At 41.5% G+C, this 23,162-nt stretch overlaps 4 protein-coding genes across 4 annotated transcripts; 2 read left to right on the forward strand and 2 right to left on the reverse strand.

The window, feature by feature from the left end:
- Positions 1 to 600: 600 nt before the first annotated feature.
- LOC147173810 (neurofilament heavy polypeptide-like) lies at positions 601 to 5,395 on the forward strand. Its single transcript, XM_086076737.1, has 5 exons — positions 601 to 1,255; positions 1,686 to 1,806; positions 3,038 to 3,237; positions 3,313 to 3,437; positions 3,520 to 5,395. Exons 1-5 carry the CDS (start codon positions 626 to 628, stop codon positions 4,547 to 4,549), a joined length of 2,106 nt encoding a protein of 701 aa, XP_085932863.1. The 5' UTR covers positions 601 to 625; the 3' UTR covers positions 4,550 to 5,395.
- A 363-nt stretch (positions 5,396 to 5,758) lies between these two features.
- On the reverse strand, positions 5,759 to 15,514 carry thoc5 (THO complex 5). The gene is made up of 20 exons (XM_086077182.1): positions 15,412 to 15,514; positions 15,077 to 15,181; positions 12,401 to 12,544; positions 11,946 to 12,059; positions 11,732 to 11,829; positions 11,481 to 11,627; positions 11,272 to 11,386; positions 10,898 to 11,030; positions 10,705 to 10,782; positions 10,568 to 10,611; positions 10,274 to 10,373; positions 9,663 to 9,771; positions 9,490 to 9,591; positions 8,947 to 9,043; positions 7,865 to 7,976; positions 7,672 to 7,775; positions 6,775 to 6,862; positions 6,573 to 6,688; positions 6,307 to 6,497; positions 5,759 to 6,217 (listed from the first exon to the last, which is right to left on the reverse strand). The coding sequence occupies exons 2-20, from the start codon at positions 15,173 to 15,175 to the stop codon at positions 6,154 to 6,156; spliced, it is 2,055 nt and encodes a 684-aa protein (XP_085933308.1). The 5' UTR covers positions 15,176 to 15,181; positions 15,412 to 15,514; the 3' UTR covers positions 5,759 to 6,153.
- Positions 15,515 to 15,682: 168 nt separating this feature from the next.
- tfip11 (tuftelin interacting protein 11) lies at positions 15,683 to 20,340 on the reverse strand. The gene is made up of 15 exons (XM_086077008.1): positions 20,204 to 20,340; positions 19,697 to 19,903; positions 19,385 to 19,559; positions 18,885 to 19,041; positions 18,670 to 18,797; positions 18,403 to 18,564; positions 18,066 to 18,257; positions 17,781 to 17,960; positions 17,544 to 17,678; positions 17,350 to 17,453; positions 17,103 to 17,271; positions 16,751 to 16,994; positions 16,528 to 16,670; positions 16,285 to 16,450; positions 15,683 to 16,171 (listed from the first exon to the last, which is right to left on the reverse strand). Exons 2-15 carry the CDS (start codon positions 19,900 to 19,902, stop codon positions 15,825 to 15,827), a joined length of 2,508 nt encoding a protein of 835 aa, XP_085933134.1. The 5' UTR covers position 19,903; positions 20,204 to 20,340; the 3' UTR covers positions 15,683 to 15,824.
- Positions 20,341 to 20,499: 159 nt separating this feature from the next.
- Positions 20,500 to 22,115, forward strand: srrd (SRR1 domain containing). The gene is made up of 6 exons (XM_086077009.1): positions 20,500 to 20,781; positions 20,871 to 20,911; positions 21,011 to 21,198; positions 21,264 to 21,362; positions 21,441 to 21,592; positions 21,671 to 22,115. Exons 1-6 carry the CDS (start codon positions 20,639 to 20,641, stop codon positions 21,948 to 21,950), a joined length of 903 nt encoding a protein of 300 aa, XP_085933135.1. The 5' UTR covers positions 20,500 to 20,638; the 3' UTR covers positions 21,951 to 22,115.
- The last annotated feature ends 1,047 nt before the right edge of the window (positions 22,116 to 23,162 follow it).

The raw sequence follows: 23,162 nt of genomic DNA on the forward strand, positions 1-23,162 counted from the left end.
ATATTTCCGCAAAACAATGTTTCCGGTGAAAACAAACGGCGTATAGTATTGCTTTTGCCTGTGAATAGCATACAAACCAGGCAGATTGTTATAGTAGTCAAACGACATTTCATCACATTTCGAAATCAAAACAATCCTCGCAAATCAGTTACAATGATCCAAAGCTTTTCAATGAGACAGCCATTTTACTTGTGACGTAAGCTCGGAATTGTAACGATAAGTTACACCGGTACGATACGATTCAAGAACGGTACATTTTCAAGAGGAGCAATTCGTTTGTGTTTGGTAGCTTTTGTCATGTTTATTAATTAATATGTAACAACGTGTAAAGCTCTGTAAAGCTCAAACTATTCATTCAAGTTAATTAAATTAAAATATACAACACCCAAAAAAAGAGCCAAACTATCCCTATTGTGTTTTAATGTTGTTGATGAGTTGTAGCGCTAACTTCTTTTTTTCTTTTAAGTTGTAGTCTAATTAGTGTAATAAGTTCAAGAACCACTGAAGTATAATTACAGGTGGAGGCATTCTGGTGTCAGTCTTTACACACCCGTGGTGCTGACTCGTGACTTTCCCTCCCCTCATATATAAAGCGGGCGCTCCCCCATCTTGCTGCAGTCCCAACATGAGTTTCACCGTGGAGAGCCACTTGTTCGGCCCAAGCGGGCTACGCAAGGCTCGGCCAACCTCGGTATCCTCCAGCGGCTTCCACTCGCAGCGCCGCCGCATCACCTACAGCCAGTCGTCCTCCGGGGACAGCTTGGACGCTTTCAACGGGGACATGCCCCGCAAGAGCGAGAAGGAGATCCTGCAGGCGCTCAACGACCGCTTCGCCGGCTACATTGACAAAGTGCGCAACCTCGAGATGCACAACCGCAACCTGGAGGCGGAAGCGGCGGCCCTGCGGCAGAGCCAGAGCGGGCGCACATCCATGGGGGAGCACTACGAGCGGGAGCTGGACGACCTCCGGGGGCTCATGCAGCAGCTTAGCCGGGAGAAGGGTTGCGCGGTCGTGGAGTACGAACGACTACAGGATGACATCCAGCAGCTCCGGGCCCGTCTGGAAGAGGAGGCGCGCACCCGTGAGGAATTGGACGCGGCCGCGCGGGCTATGAAGAAGTACGTGGACGAGTGCCAGCTGGCCCGAATGGAGCTGGACAGGAAGCTCCGCGCTCTGGACGAGGAAGCCGCCTTCCTCAAGAAGAACCACGAGGACGAAGTGGCCGACCTCCTCGCTCAGATTCAGGGCTCGCAGGTATGGAAAGGCAATTTGAGCAACTAATTGGCAACTAGAGTATTAGCACTCACTCTACCACCTGAGCCATGCCACTACTTCAGTATGCTAGTTTATACCTCCAAGACCGGTTTTGGTCTCAGTTTGGCCACACCAGCAATGCAGTATAGTGGCAAACAACCAGAGTTAATTCCTCAACGCTTACATTGCTTTATTTTTTTATTTTTCTTGCACCTTACTAGTTTTTTTCAAATAAATATTATACTCTCCATTTTTTTTTACAGTGTTATAACACACAAATGTTAACTCGTGCATTTTTAGTCAGCCCTAGTCTTTCTTTTTAGTGCGCAGAATTGTCTTTTTAGTGAGGACAACGAGTTTGCTATTACACCGATAATTCAGCGCACTTCTAGGATTTCAAATAAGTGCTCTTACCACTTTTCGTATGCAGATGACTTTTGATCTGCGTGACTCAGCCAAAGTGGATGTGACCGAAGCCTTGCGAGAAATCCGCACACAGTTCGACCGCCATGCGTCCAAGAACGCCACGCAAGCCGAGGACTGGTTCAAAGGTAAGGTAGGGATGTTCGATGCCACTTTTTTCAGGACTAATACCAAGTAATGATACCACTAATATTTTTGATAAATACAATTTCACCCCAATAAACAATGATGGATAATTCTAAAGAGAGACCTTCACGAATATCGCAATATAGCATTTTTCCTTAAAGTGGATGAAATTAATGGCAATTCTCTACTCTTTTATTTTTCAAATTTCTAGTTAAAATGACAGGCAATACTGGTATAGGCGAGTACCGGTGCCCTGAAATATGACCTGGTATTGGTACTCACACATCCCTACTGAGGTGTCAAACTTATTTCTAACTTATTTTTTATCACGGGCAACATCATAGTCCATTTGAACAAATGTGAACAACACATTTAGAATCAGAAGCAATTGAAAATTCTGGAAAGCAAATGTTAAAGTGCAACTATGGATTTAGCGAAACATAATGCTTGAAATATATTTTAAAAGTAAAGAAAAAATATATAATTTTAAGACTCATTTTCTGCTACAATTAAAAGAGCTAATCCATGTAGCCAGAAACATGAAGCAATCACTTTATTTTCTTTATTGTGCCACATAAAATGAAGTGGCGGACCAGATCTGGCCCCCATGCCTTGAGTTTGACACATTGTGTTGTACATATTCTCTGTTAGTAGAACCAAAAGTTTTTCATCAAAAAAAAAAAAATATATATATATATATATATTACCTTGAATCTTGAACCTAAAAAAATACAGTATCATTGCTTCAAGGTCACAGTCAACATTGTCTCCTCTAATCCTTATGTTGGTGTGGAAGAAAGCAACGCCAAGTGACTTTCATCTCCAAACAATAACTTGACAAAAGATGCAATATAAGTGTCTGCATATACAGCCTAGCCTAAAGACACATTCTTATTATTAGATAGATAGGTGAAGACAAAGCATTCAAGTCCTATAGGAAAAGTTCTGCATACATTCCCAGAAAGTATGTGGAGGGGTGTGTGTCAGGCGTAAGTAGTGTATACATGGTTTGGTGAGGAAAGAATCATTCTGCTGATCTGTTTGGTACAAACACAGTCGGCAGCATGACCTTGTCTCCCGATGTCATGCTGACTGCAGCAGTGAGGCTCACTCATTCACGAGTGAACGCTGAGCACACATACTGTGCAGTAAGTAGGAAAACATACTAAAAGTGGCATATTTAGTGTAGGATTTGTTATCGTGTGTGACGCAACCAAACATGGGTTTGCAAAGTGCGCGCGGAGCGTCTGACAGAGGCGGCCAGATCCAACCAAGATGCCATCCGGGGGAGCCAAGAGGATATCGTGGAATACCGTCGTCAGCTCCAGAGTCGCACCATCGAGCTGGAGACCCTCCGAGGAACCAAGGAGTCCCTGGAGAGGCAGCGTATGGAGAGCGAGGACAGACGCCAGGAAGACATCGACTCACTTCAGGCAGGACAAATACAAACTCAGACGTCTAATCCAAAAGAAAACACTTGTATGTTATATCATGTGTTCATTCTGCAGGACACCATCAATCACCTGGACTCCGAGCTGAAAAACACAAAATGGGAGATGGCCAGCCAGCTGAAGGACTATCAGGAACTTCTGAATGTGAAGATGGCTCTAGATATTGAAATAGCGGCTTACAGGTTGGTGTCCTGATGCAATAATGAATGTCGATCATTCCACTTCTGGTGGTAATCGAAGCTTCCATGTTGTCTCCAAAACCAGGAAGCTACTGGAGGGAGAAGAGAGTCGTCTTGTGTCAGGAAGTCCCTACTCCTACTTCGATAATAGAATTTTACCACATCTCAAAGTGAAAGAAGACAAGGTGATTGTTCAAGAGCAGACAGATGAGACCCAGGTCACAGAAGTGACAGAGGAGGCAGAAGACGAGGAAGAAACTGTGGAAATTAAAGAAGAGGAGGAAGGTAACAAGGATGAAGAGGAAGGAAACAAAGAAGAGGAAAATGAGGAGGACAACAAAGAGGAAGCGGGTGAGCAAGAAGAGATTACAAAATCTCCAGAGAAAGTCCCGAATTCTCCTCGGTCAAAATCGCCAGAGAAAATTCAAAATTCTCCTCAGCCGAAATCTCCCCCCAAATCACCTGAGTCCAAATCACCACCAGCGAAATCTCCCATGGTAAAATCCCCCGCAAAGTCACCAAAATCCAAATCTCCTCCGAACAAATCCCCACGGTCTAAATCTCCCCCTCCCAAGACACCGGAACCTCCGGAGAAGGAGAAAGTCAAGTCGGCTCCGAAAGATGACACTAAAGAGGAGAAAAAAGATGAGCCTGTGAAAGAGGAAAAGAGGGATCCATCAGTTCAAGAGGAAAAAGTGGAACAACCAGTAAAGGAGAACAAAGAGAAAGAAGAGAAAGAAGCAGAGGATAAAAAGAAGGATAACAAACCCGACGTAAAGAAAGAGAACCAAACAACTGAGGTGCCAAAGAAGGAAGAAACTCCAAAACCGGCAAAGCCTGCTGAGAACAACGCTCCGGCCTCCAAACCTAAAGCGGAGGTTCCCCCTCCGGTTGAGGAAAAGCCCCCTGCTCCTAAACCGGCGAAAGCAGAGCCAGAGAAAAAGCAAGAGGAGAAACCTACCCCTAAAGTTGAACCAGAGAAATCAGAGAGTAAGAAACCAGAAGAGAAAAAGGAAACCAGTAAAGGAGCCGACGACGGAGGGAAGACGGAGAAGGTGGCAAAATCTCCCGGCGCCGAGTCCAAAGACAGAAAGGAGGAGAAGGCCAATAAATGAAGTTTAGTGGAGTAAAAAAAAAGTAGGAAGAATGCTCACGCATAAGCAATCTTTATTTTTATCGTCCTATGTACGCACCATTCATGCTAATATGTAGGCAACACTGTGTAAGTCAACTTTAAACATTTCTTGACATTAATATGTTAAATGTGACCTCACTAGTCTAAACATGACATTCTGATTAATATGACATTTGTGGACTATGAGTTATGCAGTAAAATCCGGCCGTTTTTATCCATCTCAGGGGGCGGCCATTTTGCCACTTGCCGTGGACTTAAGATGACATCACAGTTGCTCTGGGCTCAGGCAACGACCAATCACAGCGCACCTGTTTTCTGAAACTGAGCTGTGAGTGGTTGTGACCTGAGCCCTGAGCAACTGTGATGTCATTTTCACTCGACAGCAAGTGGGAAAAATGGCCGCCTTCTGATATTGATAAAAACGAATGGATTTTGTTGCTTAACTCATATACGCAATATTAACCAGAATACCGCATTTAGACTAGTGGGGCTGCGTCATCATTTTTTGGGGTTGACTTCTCTAAGCTCTTTAAGTGAATGTGACGGCTGCCTTTCAGTAATAAGTGCATTTACACAAGGACAGATGCAAAGCTGAACATATTGCCCCCCAAATAATATATTTAAATATACTGTCTAAAAATATCTATATTATATTTGCTATGTTAGATATTAGTAAAACAGACTTGGATGCTTGTGCACTTTACTGTTTCTCTTCACAGGTGAGACTTGTCATTCCTCTGGCCTGCGATGCTCGTGACAATACTGACTGATGTATAAACCTGCTCAATATGCAACACTAGAATACAAATAAAGAATGACAACACCATTTTGTGGCTAAAGTCTGCAGAGGAATCAATCATGTGGTGAAGATTCTTTAAAGGAAATATCAAGTGGGAAAAGTATAGGCTGCATGACTTGCCTGCATTGCAGTGGAAGGGGTGGAGACACTGCGCCCGTCCGTCCTCACGTCCCACAAACCACGGTCATGTATAAATAAGGAGCAGTGCAGTATAAAGGCACAAGTCCATTTCCTATTTACACCTTTCCATCACAGCATCACTGACACTAATGATAGAAGTTACAATGTGGCACTATTTTTCTGTTATTAGCTAATAACAGGAAAACTGTTTTGGTGCTCGTGTTAATAAATCATTTGTAGGTAACGGTTTTACAAAACAAGACATGCCAAAAAAGATGGGATGTGTTTATTGTTTGTTTTGGCACACTAGCTGACATTGACACAATTCATTCTATATATTGGATCTGCGTGTCCAAATGAAAAACAATCAAGAGTACTTGGCTGATTTGTCCTGGATAAGCTTTTGTAGCTTTCGACGAACACATTGCGCACATATTACACAATGAAGAATAACGAGCGAGCTCACGTTCTATAAATAGAACAGCAACGACGTGTAGAGAGAATGGAAATTTAGATTCATTCAGACATCCAAAAACAGCCCGAACCCGCTCTAAGAAAATTAGGTATCAGTTCATTTCATTTCTTAAAAATGGTTACAGCTAGACTAAAATGCTTTAAATAGCCTTGATGAGCTAAAATTCATAAGAGGAATCATAAGTCAACTTTTAGCGATGACTGAAGAGGCCCAGAGGATGGTTGTATTTGAATGGCTTCAGACGATTTGGACCCCTGGGAGAGAGAGAGGGGGGAAAAAAAGACCACACGTCAGATGTAAGTGGACATTAGAGGGTGGGACATTTTATTTTTTTAGTACACACTTGACAGTACGCAGGCACATCTTTTCACGTGGAAACTCCCGTGGTCCTTCCACGCCATCATCCTGTTCTTCAGTCTCCAGGTAGACATCCAGACAGACGCACAGGCGTGAAATCTGATTGGTCAAGAGCTGGTAGCCTGGACGTGGCCCCTGCAGTTCATTTTTGAACACGTTCACCTCACTCTCCATGGCCTAGACCCAAGAGACATGAGTCAGCTTGTTTTTTTTGTGGACAGGACATTGACGATGATTATAAAATGTTTTTACCCGAAGGTTGTCATCAGTGCGACCGCTGCGCTCTCCCTTCCAGTTGAGAGAGAGCGAGAAGAGAGGAGGGATTTCTGGGTAACGGGGATTCAGCACCACCGCAGCCTGGAGACGTGCTGCAAAATTTTTAATAACATTAGGGTTATTATTTTTTTGTAAAAGGGAAAAATCTGTCTTGGAATGAAACAATAGAAATGGTTACCTGTGCCTCTTTCAACAACTCCAGAAAAGTACATATCAGTCTCTTTTGCCAGACCAGCATCAGTCACATGACGTGTAAATGTCAGATCCTAGCAGAGAAGTATTATAAAAGACATGAATGGGGGGAACAGAATACACAAAATGTTGACATCAAGAGACACCTGGCCATAAAAATAGATAAACTGAAAATACTGTATGTATTGGTCCCCTATTTGTACAGTCACTTATATGCCTCTGTGACATTTTTGTGGATACTTAATTGTAATTTTCAGGATTTCTCCTTTTGTTTTTGGACATTTATAGTTACTTTTTGAACATTTTCTTTTTTGCCTTTTTAAAATACATTTTCTGATATTTTTGGCAATTACAAAGACATGTACGGTAATTGTCTGCCTTTTATCTTTTGTTTTTAGACATTTTATGGTTACTTTTTGAACGTTTACTCTTCTGCCTCTTTTATTCAATTTTCTGACATTTTTGGCAATTTCATGGACATTTGATGGCAATTTTCTCCTAAACTCCTAAACAACGGCTGATTGTTCCGACCTAAAAAAAGGTCGGTTGCGAACTTATCAGCGGGAGCAGTACAACATGTATTCTTGTAGTATTTGTCAACAAATACCGTGAGAATTCAGCTTGCTGGAAAAGTTACTGTTTTTCTGACAACTTAAAAATTTGGACTGACATTTTTTAAAAATGTTTTATTATTCATAAAAAAAAAAACTGAATTAATTCATTTAAAGAATATTTTATCTAGAAAGTAAAAACATGTAAAAAATAATATATTATTTATTTATTTATTTTAGATGCAAAGGAAGCCACCGGGGAGGTACCACATGTGGCTCCAGAGCAGCAGGTAGCAGACAGTGTTTGTTTAATCTTGATTGCATGCACATACCATGTACTCCTCATGTGTGACGGTGGTCCACTGAGCCAACCGGGAAATAATCTTGGCTGGAAAGAGGTGCAAACACTCACTGGTGACGGGGATGATGTTGTGCTCTGTGAATAATAGCAGAACAAACTCAGCCACAATTGAACGGCTCTTCATTAGGACCACTTGTATACGGTCGATAGTCGAGTTACTCTACCTAAAGAGGCAAATTGCTTATGTAGAGCCAAGCGAGACATGACCCGCAATCTCAGGAGCTTCATGGTGTTCTCCATGTGGCTAGCACTCAAATAACTGCCAACAAGCACACCCTGGGGAAACGAGCAATAACAAGACATGGAACTTTTATTAATCAATTATCGGGTTACTTAGGTATTAATTCATAATAGTTAAAAAAAAAACATGTTTATTTCAGGATGAAATGTCACACTCAAATTATAATAGTTAAAAAATATATATTGCAGGAAATGTCACACTCAAATTAATTCCTTGATAAATGATAATATACTTTGTCACCAATAAGTGATTAAATGTTTAAGTGGGAAATGTATTTTACTGATTACAATCTCTCCTTGCATGCCTGCAGACCACACATGCATGCCTACAAGGGGAGATGTCCGAGTGATGTGCTAAAAATGCCAATGACGCTTATCCCCATTTGTACTATAGTACAGAAAGGGATAAATTCTGTAAATTTTTACTCTTAACAGAGTCTATTTGGTCCCACTCAAAGTGGAGTACAATTTATACTTGGAAAGGAGTAAAATATTCAGAGTCAATTTTACTCAAAGTATTTTTAGCGTGTACGAGAGAATTTGCCTATGCCATGAAAAAAACTATTAGTAAATTTTGCAAGGAGAGAAATTTTACTAGTTTAAATTTTTTATTTTTTTTTAAGTTCCACAAGGGTTGAGGAACGAACTCATGAACTTTAGCTTGCCACTCTACCACCTGAGCTATGCCACTCCTATTGTTTGCTTATATCCCTTTTTTTTTGTGGGGGAGTTGCGAAGATTCCAGCTGACACGAGTGATATACTAACACACAGTAGGAAGCTGTATGGCTCAAGGAGTAGATTGGCTGTCTCCCAACCTGAAGTTGTGGGTTTGTTCCTCAACCCTTGAGTGACTTTTTACCCGTTTTTTATTTTTATTTTACTCTCTTCCAAATGTAAATTTTACTCTGTTTAGAGTAAAATTTACTCTACAGAATTGACTGTGTACATGTAACCTGTACAATATTGGAAACGTGATATACATACAGTACTGCATATACACGCACCTCTGAGGCATCACTTGGAAAATGCAGCCCTCCAAGATTCTGAACCCACTTGTAGGGATGACCCAGCTCCTCCACATAGTCGGCGAAAGAAACAATCCTATGGACGTGACGTGACATTTGTTAATTGTAACCAACTGAAAGGGAAGTCAACTCACAAATTGTGTTTACAATAATATGTTGTATTCTAATTCACTCATCTAGAAAACAGCATTCTGATTAATATTGAGCTTGCGGGAAAAAAATAATTAAACAGCAAAATTCACTTGTTTTGATCCATTTCACAGGGCGGCCATTTTGCCACTGTTGTCGACTGAAAATGAGCTGTGGTTGGTTGTTACCTGTCATTTACAGTTGACAGCAGTGGCAAAATGGCCGCCCCCGAGATGCATAAAAACAGTTGGATTTTGTTGCTTAACTCATATTCCAACAATCACAATTCATATCAGAATACCATGTTTAGACTAGTGGGGCTGCATTAAACATATTTTAAGAACATTTTAGCCCTTTCTACACATCTGGCAAGAACTGCCATGGCTTCCTTACCCAACTTTATCAAACTGATAACGGTTGGATGGATTGGGTGTTTCTCTTCCACTATCGTTGGCGTACAGGCAGCTGAGAAGGGTCTCAGATTTGACCAGCTCCCTGTAAATGGAATGCTCATGATTAGCAGCCGAGACACGAAGGCTTAAGCCTCTTCGTAAACTTGCACATACCCTGCACTGATGGCTGTGGTGAGGTCAGTGGATGCAGAAATCTTAGCTTTGACTGTCATGATGTTGAGATTGATCAGGTAGTAGAAGTACAGATTGAGGACGCTGCCATCTGCAAAAAAGTACACTACAAAGTCACCTTAATACCGGGATAATCTGATAGGCTGTCCCCCCCTACTAATTGTGTATCAGAGTGCAAAACAGGATGCGGTTGTGATGGAGCACAATGGAGTCATGATGACCTTCGGGCCATACGAAATGATGCGTGAAGCTGGCAGAAAACAGCTGGTCGGTCAGTGGGAAGGTGCGACAGTGGGCAAAGAGCGCTCATGAGAAAACGTGCTTACAGCAACTTGAAATGCTGCAGAAGCACAAATATGAGCACACCTCTCTCCTCCCCTTCAGCTAGGCAAAGCCTGCAATGCAGCTCTGTGTCCCTTTACTCACCAGCAGAGGGAGCACAAGATTCAGGATTTCCCTACCACATGCAATTCATTCTGCAAATGTGTGATTTCAAATGCCGTATAGCTACAGGGAGTGTGTTTGTGCTCATTGAATATGCAGCCGCAATTTCATGTAAGCTTTCCAGCCGTCAACAGTGAGGAATGAGTTACCTTTACACGTGAGGTCAAAAGAGAGGGACAGTGGGTGCCTCTTGAGCATCTCCCGTCTTCTGTCATCCAGCTGGACGCCGGCAGTTGGCCGTCTCCTTTTCTGTAAAGTGAAAAATGCGGTGCATTTACAATAAATATTATCACACCCAATATCCATCATTTGGCACTTATTTTGTTATAGGAAATCTGTCAATAGTCCTTCGCCGTCACTCATCTGTCCTCAGTGTGACAGTTGCGGAGATGCATGCGTGCGTGCGCGTGGTGGTATTTTTTCCAAGATGATGCAAGACTCACCGTTTTTTCCTGCTCCTCCTCTGCATCCGAGTCACTGTCATCATCTATGTGACATAGAACGAGTGCAATTTGCGCTTTGTTGTATTGTTTGTGCATATCTGGCACACGAAGACAAGCATATGTTTTCATGTCCTCACCTTGAGAATCCTCTGGAGGTTTGGACATAGCCTTGGCCTCGTCCACATCCCCGCTGATTGACACGCTCAGGTTTTTGTCTGAATGAGAACATAAAATCCCTCAGAGTCATCTTTGCACTTTCAACTCCAAGAATATGAACGGATATAAGACAGGGTGGGCTGGAATCCATTGTGTCTGAAGAAGCTTTCTCACCGCATGCTTGGCCGTATGCATTGGCTTGAACAAAAAGGACATAGAGGGGTGGTGGCAGGTGCTGTGCGATCTCTGTGTGTTTCTGTGTCTGTTCAACGGGCATAGCAAGGTACTCTTGCACTGGGAGGGAGGCCTTTGGCAAAAGAGAGGGAACAAAAATCACAATGGCATTCTAGGAAAACAAAAATAATGCATCTATACAACTAAAATGGAAAACTGTTCTTAATGTGTCAATTGTGGTCAACTTTTTTTACAGAATATCTTCTACGTAGGCCTAAAGTATGACAACTATCTACGTAATTTAATTTTTAAACATATATATTTTGAAATGGGTAATAATAATAAAAGTTATCAGCTGCCGATGCGGTGTATACCTGCATGATGGCATTCAGGCCGGGCTGCAAGCTCTTCAGGTGTTCCTTCTTAACCTCAATACTCTTCTGGATCTTCTCCTTGGTGGCCAGAGACTCTTTGTATGTCTCCGCTAACCTGCACCAATCATTAAATAAGCTTTCAGTGTGCCGTGCAGAACATTCAGGGCATTGTGCTTTAACAGAGTTCTGGCGCACTAAAGATAGAGTACCTTTTCCTCTGTTCAAGCTCCCAGTCTAATCGTGCCAGTGTGAGCTGGTGCGGATCATTTTTGGTGAGTTGTGGCCTGGAAATCACCTCCGGCGCGTCCCTGTAAAACTCTTCTTCACTCACGAGGTCTATTTCCTCATGCTTAGACCTGGACCGACAACAAAAACGCTAATGAAGTCATATTTTCTAAAGACAAACTATCAAGAGGAAATTAAAAAAAGACAGTAAGAATAACACTAGTTTATATCTTACTTAAACTCCAAGCATTTGCTGATTTCCTTCTGAAGATGCAGAACTTCATACAGAAGATTCTGCAACTGAAGGTGCAGCACATCCACTTTCTGCTTAGCCTGTTGGACAAAAATAGAGCATTGACATTTATGTTCACCAACACACCGCTTAACATCGATCAGCAATAATATGTGAATCAAAATGTGTACTTAAGTACTTAGATCAGTGTGCTCACCTCATGGGTCTGGTCTCTGCCTTTTTTGAGCCGCATGTGAGCCAGACGGTTAAGTTTTTTCAGAGTCATAAAGTGGTTGCAGCTCTGCAAGCGTCTCTGTTCAATTTCAGCAGACTGCAAGAAACATTACCAGTAAGGGATAAAAAAACAAAACATGGTGGTCCTTCCGAATGATGCGTGTTTGGTTGATAAACTTATTTTCTGCGGCCCTGCCATCCAGTGCAGACAAACAACACGGGTCGGTGAAATATTTACAGTATCTTAGTCTAAGCCGCGGGGCTGTTAAAAAAAGGATGGCTGCAGTTTGGACAGCACTAATTTAAACCATGCAAACTTTTTTTTGTACCCTAAAAGAAACTGGAATTAAAATGTGGAACCAGAAACATTCAAATTCGATGCCTACAAATTTTAATCCTCAAACCATAATGAACTGATCAAGTGAATATATATCTCACCCCCTCTTTTGCCCCACTGGCTTTGAGCTTCTGTATTTCACCCATCAGATTGGCCAAACCATCACATGACTCTTTAAACTGGCGGAAGTCCTCTTCATGGTCCCGGCCATCAAGCTCCACCTCCTCATTGTAGACACACGCATCCTAGAAACACACGAGAGTAATTTTTACAGTGATTTTAGTGGTGGGGTGAATTATCTCTTTTGATTTTTTTTTTGTTAATGGCACTACTCTTAGTGGATCAATTTGCTTATTATCTTTACCAAATTTTGCTTTCAGAAAGCTAACTCCCAGCATTAACTGCATATGTTAAGCAGTTCATTTTTTTATTAGCCTACATCCGACAACTAAAAGAGATGTAATAGTATATTTGATTTAGTCTAGCTTTTTCTTCTTCTTTTTTTGACTAATTATGTAAATGCATGTCTGAAAGTATGAAACGATTAATTGAGAAACATAAAAGTGCCATGCCCAGTCGCTATATGTGGTAAGTTATCAGCACTTAAAAAAACAAATGCAAATTAAAATCTAGAGCACAAAAAGTTTCTGAGCTCATTTCAGGAGTCAAGGACGCATCTGTCGAGGAAGGACACATCTGTACTCGTTACTGCACTCGCTCGTGATTTTTAACTATTTTTCTTGATTTTTACATTGTGATTTTTAAACTACACTGTTGCAATATGCCTGGCGGAAAAAGAGCTGACGAGATCAAATCTCAACGAAATAGTCACCGAAATACTTGAAAAGAAAAACAGCATCGAGCCACTTCAGGAAGTCCTGCAGGAAATTCAGCAGTTGAAGAGAGAGACACATGAAAAAAATCGACACACTGTCGCTTTGGAACAAAAAGTGGGTGATTTGGAACATAATCTTCATATCAACAATGTGATAGTCACATGTATCAAGATCAAGCCGTGCACCGCGAACACTGCGGCCAGTACAAGCACAGATAATTCGGGCCAAACTTCAGTCAATGAGACTGTGAAACAACAAGTAACAACTCGATTTAGAGAATTGGGATTAACTGTGGATTCAGGCTCCAGCGCACATTCAGATGTGCTTTTCGCTTCCAACTGGGGGGACACGACCACTAGTGTTGTTCCGATATGTTTTTTTGGCCCCCGATACCGATTCCGATACCCAGCTTTACAGTATCGGCCGATACCGAAGTTATTTTTTCTCAACACGAAAAAGCTGTCCTGCCATTGGTTCAGAGCATTCAAGGGCCAATAGGATATGTTAGCTCGGCATGCAGTGAACATGTCACACATCAGTGAATGTCGTGCATGAGCAAGACACAAGACGCTGCATCCAAAATCCTATATTACCGTCAGAATGAATGGTATCGGCATGTTACTTGTTAGTACTCACCGATACTGATACCACTGTTTTACCGATACCAGTATCGGTATCGGAACAACACTAACGACCACCGGGCAGTTCTGATCAAGTTTGTTGACAGGAAGAAAAATATTTATCTTCTTAGAGAAATTAAAAGGTAAACATGTTTACCTGATTAAAAATTTGACTAAATGAAATGCTGACATTGCCAAAAGGGGGCGACAACTGAAGAAGAGTGGTTTTATTGAGAACACGTGGACAAAAGACTGTCAAGTTTTCATTCAAACAAAAGAAAACTCATCTGAACAAAACAAAACACGGCTCGTCAAAAGAGTGGAAGAATTGGCGGAGTTTGAGAGACAGTAACTACAATCAGTCCCTCAGTATTTACAGCACATCATTAAATTGTGCATTATGTCTTAACCAAATGAAATTATATTGTAATATATTACTAATTAACTCAAAACTGGAGTTGTGTTATGATGTGAATAATGTAAATATAGCATATGATTACTTGCTGACACTGCTGAGATTGACTCTTGTTTATACATCTGCATTGATAACATGTATTGCTGTTCCTGCAAGAATGTAAACATTGTCTGGCTCTAATTCTGTTTGGACATTTGCAATGTAAACATATAACGCTGTCGTGATGAACGTTGTATTTTGGCTGCAATTAATCTGCTGTAAATATTTAATTGGGGTTGGGAGCTTGTTCCGGGATGCTACTGGCTGGGCTGGCCTTGAGGAGTACTCAGGAGTATCAAAATCTGGATTTGAAAGATCTGAAGAGCAGTTCCCACTCTGGAGGATGTGTTGGGTATGAAGCATTTTAAGCATCAATTGGTGGCTGAGCTGACCAGAATGGAGTCAACATTGCTGTGGACGCAATGGTCAGAATGCACGCCGATCTACCCTTCTGGAAGCCTCATGTGTGAAAACTGATTCAACGTCAACGAAGACGCTAATGGTGAACGCGAGAGTATGCGCTCGCCTGGCGGGGTGGGCCTGTTGGTGGCGTCTGGGGACCGATTTACCAATTCCAAATGACTGGGACCAGCCGCAACTTACACACGGACATTCACTCAAGATGAACTGAGCGAGGAATGTGCAAACATAAGTCTGGGATTGATGGATAACGATATGAATCAATGACTATCATAATCAATGTATGACTAATGAGTTTAGTAAGAATCGATGAGGACGGGTTACTGAGCAATAAGCTTCAACCAGTCAGCCCTTCTTTCGGAAGTCAATGTTGCAAATTATGTGATCGATGTAACCTGTTGTAATATCACCGAAAGGAAAAATTTATAAAAACACAAAAACAGTTACCTGTTGGTCTCCGTCAACTCTGCCTCGTTTCACCTCAGAAATGACTGCGTCGTTTCGAAGAACCTTCGCCTTTCGCTTTTTCAGTGCGTCTGAAGACATTTTTAGCTGGAAAGGATCGGCTATTATGTTAGTGTGGGAAAACAACATAATTTAGTACTATAGTCACGTGCCACGGATTTTCATGCTAACAATGCTGCGATCGCTAGGCTAGTTAGCTAGCACACTCACTTTTACAGTAGCGCGTTTCTCCGCTTTTTAGCCTTTCGATCACAACATTAACGGCTTAATCAATCAACCTTCTGTAACACGGTTAAGACTTACACATACGCACGTACCTTAATGATGTCCAAAACAGTATAGGTGAAATTCTCACAATCTACGTTTCCGAATCAATGTAACTCCCCGCCGGAAGCTGACCGACAGAAGCTTCCAGTGCCAAAGGTCGCAAAATCGAAAACTGTTCTCTACTGCCACCTGCAGGATAGTTATTTGCAGTAAACTTGTTTGAACAGTCAAAGGTGTACATGTCTACACATTTTGAGTAACTTCAACTTTCTTGTCTATTTTAGCTACCCCCCCCCCCCAAAAAAAACAAAAAAAAATGTATTGAATGTTTTCCAATTCCCATTTATTTGCAATTCTACACAGTTTTAGTAAGCACAAACATTATTGTGATACAAATCATTGTAATCACACAAAATACGACATTTACTGTACTTTATTTTTACATAATGGCCAGTATTCCAAATCACTTAGCCATATCTATTAGACTCTGCAAAGACGTGGGAACCCACGTCTTTTCTCCTTGCACAAAGACCACCCCTCTGTCTATGTAGATGACAATACGCCCGAATGTATACAGCTGTTTGCCTTCATGTCGTTTGGCCACGACGGGCATAAACACAATGTTGTTCTCCTCTGCCTTGGTCTGGATGAGATCTTTCAAGTTTGGGGGTACGATGGTGCTGGCACCTCTGTGAGTGACACTCTCAGCATCTCTGCGCTCTTGCATGGCTTCATAGTGGAAGTCCTTCCTTCTCTCCGTCTGAGTGAGATATGCAATGTTTTCTCTTGCACCTGGTTGCATGTATCCACCTGCGGGTACACGTGAAGAACATGTAAACGCAAGTTGTGTCATAGCATATCTCCCGACTCTATGCAATATTTCATGAAAGAAATGCTGACATGGGACTTTTCAGGAAACCTACCCATTCCTGAAGAGACTGCACGGTTCATGATGTCCAGCGCTTCATTGAACTTTTCTTTTATGAGGGTCTGTGACAACAGAACATCACTGAACATGGTCTTCCAACCGAGGTACCATTTGGTGATTTCTTCATAATTAGGACTGTTGCTCAACCATGAACACAGGACCTATCACAAACAGACAAAGTCAAATATATTAGTTGTTGTTGTGTTATGTGTACAGACGCTTTGTGAGAGTTCCTTACTTGCAGCCATTTTGGAAAGAAGTTTTTATCCAGCATGGAGACCAGACTAGACGGGGACAGCATGCCCTCCCAGTCTATCACCCAATCAAAGGGCTCCATTTGCTGCTGGTGGGGGTTGATAACCAGCTCTTCCAGACACAGAGCTGTGAGAGAAATAGACGCGATCACACTTCGACATCAAAAATGAATACAACGAAATAAAAAACAGGAGGAAGTAGATTACCTAGTTTAGGGATGATGTTCTTCACCATGAAGGCCTCCCAAGCTCCTGGACTAAAAACATCTTTCCACGGTTGTAGGATGAGCCGTGCTGAGGCATCACTGGGGTGCCAGCGCTGCAAAGCGTTAGCTAGTTTGCTCCTGATGGGCGCGTATAGTGGCTCCAGACGTGATTGGAGCAGAGGCAGCCAAGGGTGGATCCAGGAGTGGATGGGCACCGTGTCTGTTAAGGGGTTCCACGCGTCCACCTGTTAATCACAAAATTGTGTTTTGAGGTTGTGTTCACACTCAAGATAGAAACAACTTGCATTGATATGACGATTATATTATATACTAAACATAGGGATATATCTTGCCTCTCGCTGCAGCCGAGGTAAAACAAGCTGCTCGAGCAGGTAATCTGAGATCCAAAGTGGGAGAAGAGGAGACCACAGTTCAATACAGTCCACGATTGGCTCGACGATGCGAGGCTGCCAGCTGGACACGCAGGACCGCATCACTGGGATCCATACTTCCCACAGCAGCCTGAAACAACACACACACATGGAATAAATACAGATTCCTAAAAAAAATATATGAGGCTGTTCAATGATTATTTTTTACCTGTGGTAAGGGTCCATGTTTGAATCTTGCCCACTACTGATGAGGTTTCGAGATTCAAGAATTGCCCTCCACCTACCGACCTCTTCAAAGCAATAAGAAGAGTCCTGAAATAAACAAAAACAAAACATACGTGAGGAGCAAATTCAAAGCTACTGAGCTAAATCGTAACGAGGCAAAGGAAAGGCATAACATACCTTCAATGGATCCCAGGAAAAAAGTTTTTCTTTGAGTAAGGGATGAACTACAGCTACGGCCAAGTCAGCCAAACCCATCGTCTTGTATTCTTCATAATAATCTGTCTGTAAAGTCTCAAAGATGCGGGCGCACTCCTGAAGGAACAACAATTAGGAACATATTTTCACTAACAGAAAAGTAACGCATATTTATTGTCAGTGCTGTGTCGATACTCCTAAAAACAAAAATCGACATACCTGCAAAGTGGGACCCTCCCCTGGTGCTGTCTCCTCCGAAGGGAAACGGTCCACCAAAGCCAACACCTCTTCCATTCTACGGATGGCATCTTGCTCTTCTTCCAACCTGGTCTGCAGCGCTTGAGACTCGTGACTCAGTGACACAACCACGTCTTTTTCATGCTGCAGGCGGCGGGCTGACTACACACCAGACAACAGATGTTGGTATACAAGACTCGTCAAGACTGAGAAAATAATTTGGCCAATCAGGTTTGTTTGGTTTATTTGCGAGATGTTCGGTGGTACCTGTAATATGTCTTGTTCCGTAAGGTCAATCAAAAGTTGAAGGTTATGTTCAAGCTCGGGAAGCGCAAAGCCGGATCCCTTCTGATCTCGCATGGACGTGCTTGGCGGACCGTCTTCCGGCATGCTGTGCTTGTTGGACATCTGACTGTAATTGGAATACACCTTTTGCTCTCTTCCAGTCATATCAATTACCTAAACATGGGAAGATAAATATACGATAAATGAAACACACGTGGAGTGTTCCTGCAGACTATGTTTATATCCAATATCAAGAGGTGTTTTTTTCTACAAAGCATTCTGCTGCTATTAGAACAATTCTAAATAAATAATAGTTTACCTTGACTTGTGCCAGCTCTCCAGCAGATATTCCTACGCTGCGCCCGACAAGTGTGCCTTTAGCCTTCAGTTCCTCTACAGTTTTGTAGGAGTACTTGGGTTTCTTCCGTAATCCAGTTGCTGCCGGATCTTTACGCCACTGACCTAATTCCTTCTGGAACTCCTAAAGAGACAGATGATTTAGAATGTCATTACAATGTTAAATTACTTGACATTGGAACAACAATTAAGAGTGAAGTTCTGAATGGCAAAACCATTATCATGTTACCTTTTCTTCGTCCTCGTCCGTGTCAACCAGAGGAAAATCTTGAATACTCTGTGAGGTTCGTTCATTGCCATAAGCACCCACAGCACCTTTTCCTTTCCGAACCTTCGCCTCAATTGGATTGATAATACCTGAAGCATTAAAAAGTCAAATGGTTGGAAACTATGCATTAGAAATACCCCAAAAACCTCAACTAAAGTACCCATAATTCTGCACACCTTGCGCATTCTTGCCCAAGCCTCTGCCTGCTTGATAGCCCATTTTCTGCAGCAGTTTTTGACCAATTCCCTTTGTGTGCTTCTCCCAGGTACCAATTCCTTGTCCAGGCTGTATACCCGCTGCAAACCTTTGGGACTGGTTTCCACGGAAATTACCCTAGACAATCAATCAATCAATCAATCAATGTTTTCCCACAAATACTTCTACAATGTTGTCACCCTGGGACCCGCATCTTCCTATTTTTACAAAGTCACAACCCATTTTACAGAGGTTAAGATCAATAAAGCATTTTTTCTTGGTTTAAAAATAGCCTCTGGAAATACATGAACATTATGTTAAATGAAAACTCCGAAAATAAATGCATGTCATTTTTTACTAGCTGCCGGCGACCCACTTTTAGGTCCAGATCAAACAGTTGAGAATCACTGTACTATACTAAACAACCCCATTAGAGTATACACAGTAGTGACTAACAAACACTTCCCTAATTGTAATTTACCTTTTGAAGCGTTTTAGTTCTTGGCACTCGAGGAGGTGGAGGTGCAGAAGGAGTGTCATCATCAGAATTATCAGAGTCTTCTTCTTCTTCTTCTTCTCTTTGCTGTTTCTCATCAGATGCAGTTTTTCTTAATCCCGCACTCACAAAATTCACTGGGGCAGTGTAGTCTTTAGATCTAAAAAAAAACAAAACAAAACATTAACAAACACTAGGTTTAATGTACTACGCTTTAAAAACTGTTTGTTTTTTTGCCTCTTGGGATGATTATGGTGGGTTGAGGTGGCTCAACATGGAAACAAAACTATGACTTACCTCTTGCCTGCAAAACTGGGTCTCTCATCTTCATCAGAGTCATGTTCTGCCCAGATGCCATAAGTCATTTGCTCCTTGGTCTGTCTGTGTCTGCGGCGGTCTGGGTTGAACTCATTGGCCAAATCCCAATCTGTGATCTCAAAATTTTCAATCTCTACGCCATCCTCCTCTGCATCCCTCCGTCCATACAGGTGTGACATTGACATTCTGGAAAGAATGATGATTTTTTTTTTTTTTGAAATTATGCCCGTGGACATTCATTATACTGTACACATATCCAAAATAACGTACATTTTGTTGTTTGAACTAGTAATTGTAAAAATCAAGAATCTCGAATCTATCTGAATTGTTTGCTATCATCAACAATCGACTTCATTAGGAAACTGTTTACAAATAAAACATTGTAAGGTGTAGAGAACGTGACAAAAACTATTTAGCATCAGTGTTGTTGATTTACCGGTTTAAAAAAACGATAAACATTCACTTTTAAGTATACAAATGCATTACCTTTTTACTTAGAGGTTATATTAACATGTTCTTTCTTGATGCAGAAAACAAGGTTCGAATCGTTCGATAGCTAACGCTAACTAGCTTCTTGGTGTACCGCAAACCGGAACACTTCGAGTACTTCCGGGAGATCAAGTATACTTCCGTTGTTGACTAACTTTAAGAAGAAAAAAAAACAGTCATAATTTTTGAAAGACAAACTACCAATCGTACAATTTTGCTGTCCATTACACGTAACTTAAAAAAATCAAGTCATATAATAAATATTATTAGCTCCCGGGTCGGACATCACTCCGGAAGCAGAAAACTGATGTAACACAAAAACATTCCCTTGCGTTACGTACGTTCTAAGCGACTGAAGGAAAATATTTAATATTTATATATAAAATAGGTATTTATTCGTTGCATGTGTATGTTCGGGTTAATTGAATCTAGATGTCTGACATAAACGGTAAATGGCAGGTACAACGTCGACGAAAAGGCGCATCCAGAAGTTTGAAGTCATTACAAATGTCTCTAACTCACTGTAATGAGCCACTGGATGTTGGGAAAACTCTTAAGAGGATCATAGAAACCGTGTAAGTTACATTCAGTGAAACGGAACAAAATGTGTTTAATTGAAATTATTTCAGACTTCTATGCTAACTAATAATGTTATTATCTGCAGGGATGAAATGAGATGCGAAGGCTTTTGGAAAGTATGGAAAGGTGAGTCCCTTGAATAAAGATGCCATTTATTTCTTAAGCCAAAACAACAGATCGAGTGACAATTTTTGTCTCTAATGTTGTCTCCAATCTTGCCCCCAGAGCAGATGTTAGCGGCAGTATTATTGAACCAAAAAGACAGGGAGGTCTCGTCAGGCCAGCTGCAAGAGAGTTTGGATCCCAAAATATCTCCACTTGAGTGTGTGTGCTATGGCCTGGGCACCTTTTCCTCATGCGTGTCTGCTCGTTATCAGCTTGCCATAATGCTCCTTCTCCTGGATGCAGCAAAGGTGAAAACATATATTGATATTGTCATTTCCACATATACTAACCTAACTGAATGTGCCTCTAACAGATTCCATTAAAAAACTGTCTTGTTTTTGATCCTGCGTTCTCCTCTGGAGAAAAAGATGTACTCCGAGAGTTGGGTCTGACTGTACTCACAGACAATGAGGTCAGTATACTTAGGCACTTATAGTTGTGTATACGGTATGTATTATTATTATTAAAATATTCATGCTATGACATGCAGGAGGGGAAGCGACAAGCCACCAAACCTACACTCTTTTATCTTATGCATTGTGGAAAAGCCTTGTACAACAACCTCCTGTGGAAGAACTGGAGTCCAGAATGTCTGCCGCTCGTGGTGATAATTGGAAACAGCTTCAGTGGCATCAGGGAGAGGTTTGTACAAGACATGTTGGATGGGAAATAATGTTGCAATGTGATATTTACATGATTTTTTTATTTCCGTCCGGACAGGATGATTGAGAGAGAATTCAAGCGGGACTACAGCTACATCAGCCAGGCAGTGACTATGTGTGAGGAGAGACAACTGACCTGTCCATCTCATCTGACTGACGTTTTTAGCGACACTGCACTCATGACCTTTAATTCTAGCAAACTAAACACTCTAAATCTGTCTACCTGGACAGAGCCACCTGAACCACAGTATCAGCACTGTTCTGATTTGGAAATAATACAGAGTCACTCCGTGTCAATTCACACAAACTCCTCAGTGACACCGCTTCAATTTGCCTAGTGCCTTATGATGTCAAAAGAAAGAATCCGAAGTTTGAGCTTCCTAGCGCAAACGGTTTTTGAGTTATGGCCCTTCTAAGTTTGGGTGCCTCGCCCAGTTTTGGGATCCAGGAATTGCACACTAAATTTTGTCTATAATTAATGTGAATACATCATTATTTTTTCATGAGCAATTAAAAAAAGATGCGGGCCTCCATATTTGGAGGCCCGCATCTTTTGTTTTAAGGTAGGTATGTATTCTGGCCCTGTCTATCAAAATCTGGATTTACAAAGACCACAGGTGTACTATTTTTGGAGATATTAACCTTTTAAAAGTGGATTTTTTTTTTTAATTATGCAATGGGTTTTTTTGGGGGGGGGGGCATTTTGGGGGTGCATATCTTGGAAATATTCTGTGTTGGTGGGGTTTCAACTGATTTATCATCATATTTGGGAACTCCACTAACTTAAAGGCGCATAGGCCTTTGGTGGGGGTACAGTAGGGCTCCAAATATGGCTACGGGACAAAATGACCATTTTGGACCCTCTACTTGTGGACACATGATGATTGGAATGAGTTTTTTACCCCATCAACAGTCACCTTTCATCAACTTTTGGAGGCAATAAAAACTTTGTTTATCCAACTTCTTCACTATGAACTAAGCCTTTGTCTGTGGTATTATTTTGATATTTTTTGAAAAATCCTAAGTCTGTAAAGTAGGACAACTGCTGTTTTAACTACCTATTCATGTTTCTGGTAGTAAAAACAGACTCACATAATTAAATGTCAATTTGCTGACCAAACCCAGAAAACAGGTGAGCCCTGAGTGGTTGTTACCCATTTCCTCAGCACAAGTAGTCATCTTCAGTCGACAAGAAGAGGGAAAATTTGTTTTTAAAGGTTTTATGAAGTTATCACATTAAGGGCTCAGTTTGCTGACCAAACCCAGAAAACAGGTAAGCCGTGATTGGTCATTACCCATTTCCTCAGCACAGGTGATGTCAACTTTAGCTGACAGCAAGTGGAAATTTTGTTTTTTAAAGGTGTTAATTGTTCATGAAAAAATAATGATGTATTTACATTAATTATAGACAAAATATTATCTTACTGTTGAAAGTGGCTCAATGAGTCAAGCACTGCCCTTACCTGGTAAGATCATATCGCTCCTCCTCCCTTGCTCATCTGTCCCAAGGTGACCCTCAGGGCCTGGTGCTTGGTCCGCTCCTGTTCATC

This window comes from Leptonotus elevatus, chromosome 5 (genome assembly GCF_054856555.1).
Source record: "Leptonotus elevatus isolate MCC_2025b chromosome 5, RoL_Lele_1.0, whole genome shotgun sequence".
NCBI lineage: Eukaryota > Metazoa > Chordata > Actinopteri > Syngnathiformes > Syngnathidae > Leptonotus > Leptonotus elevatus.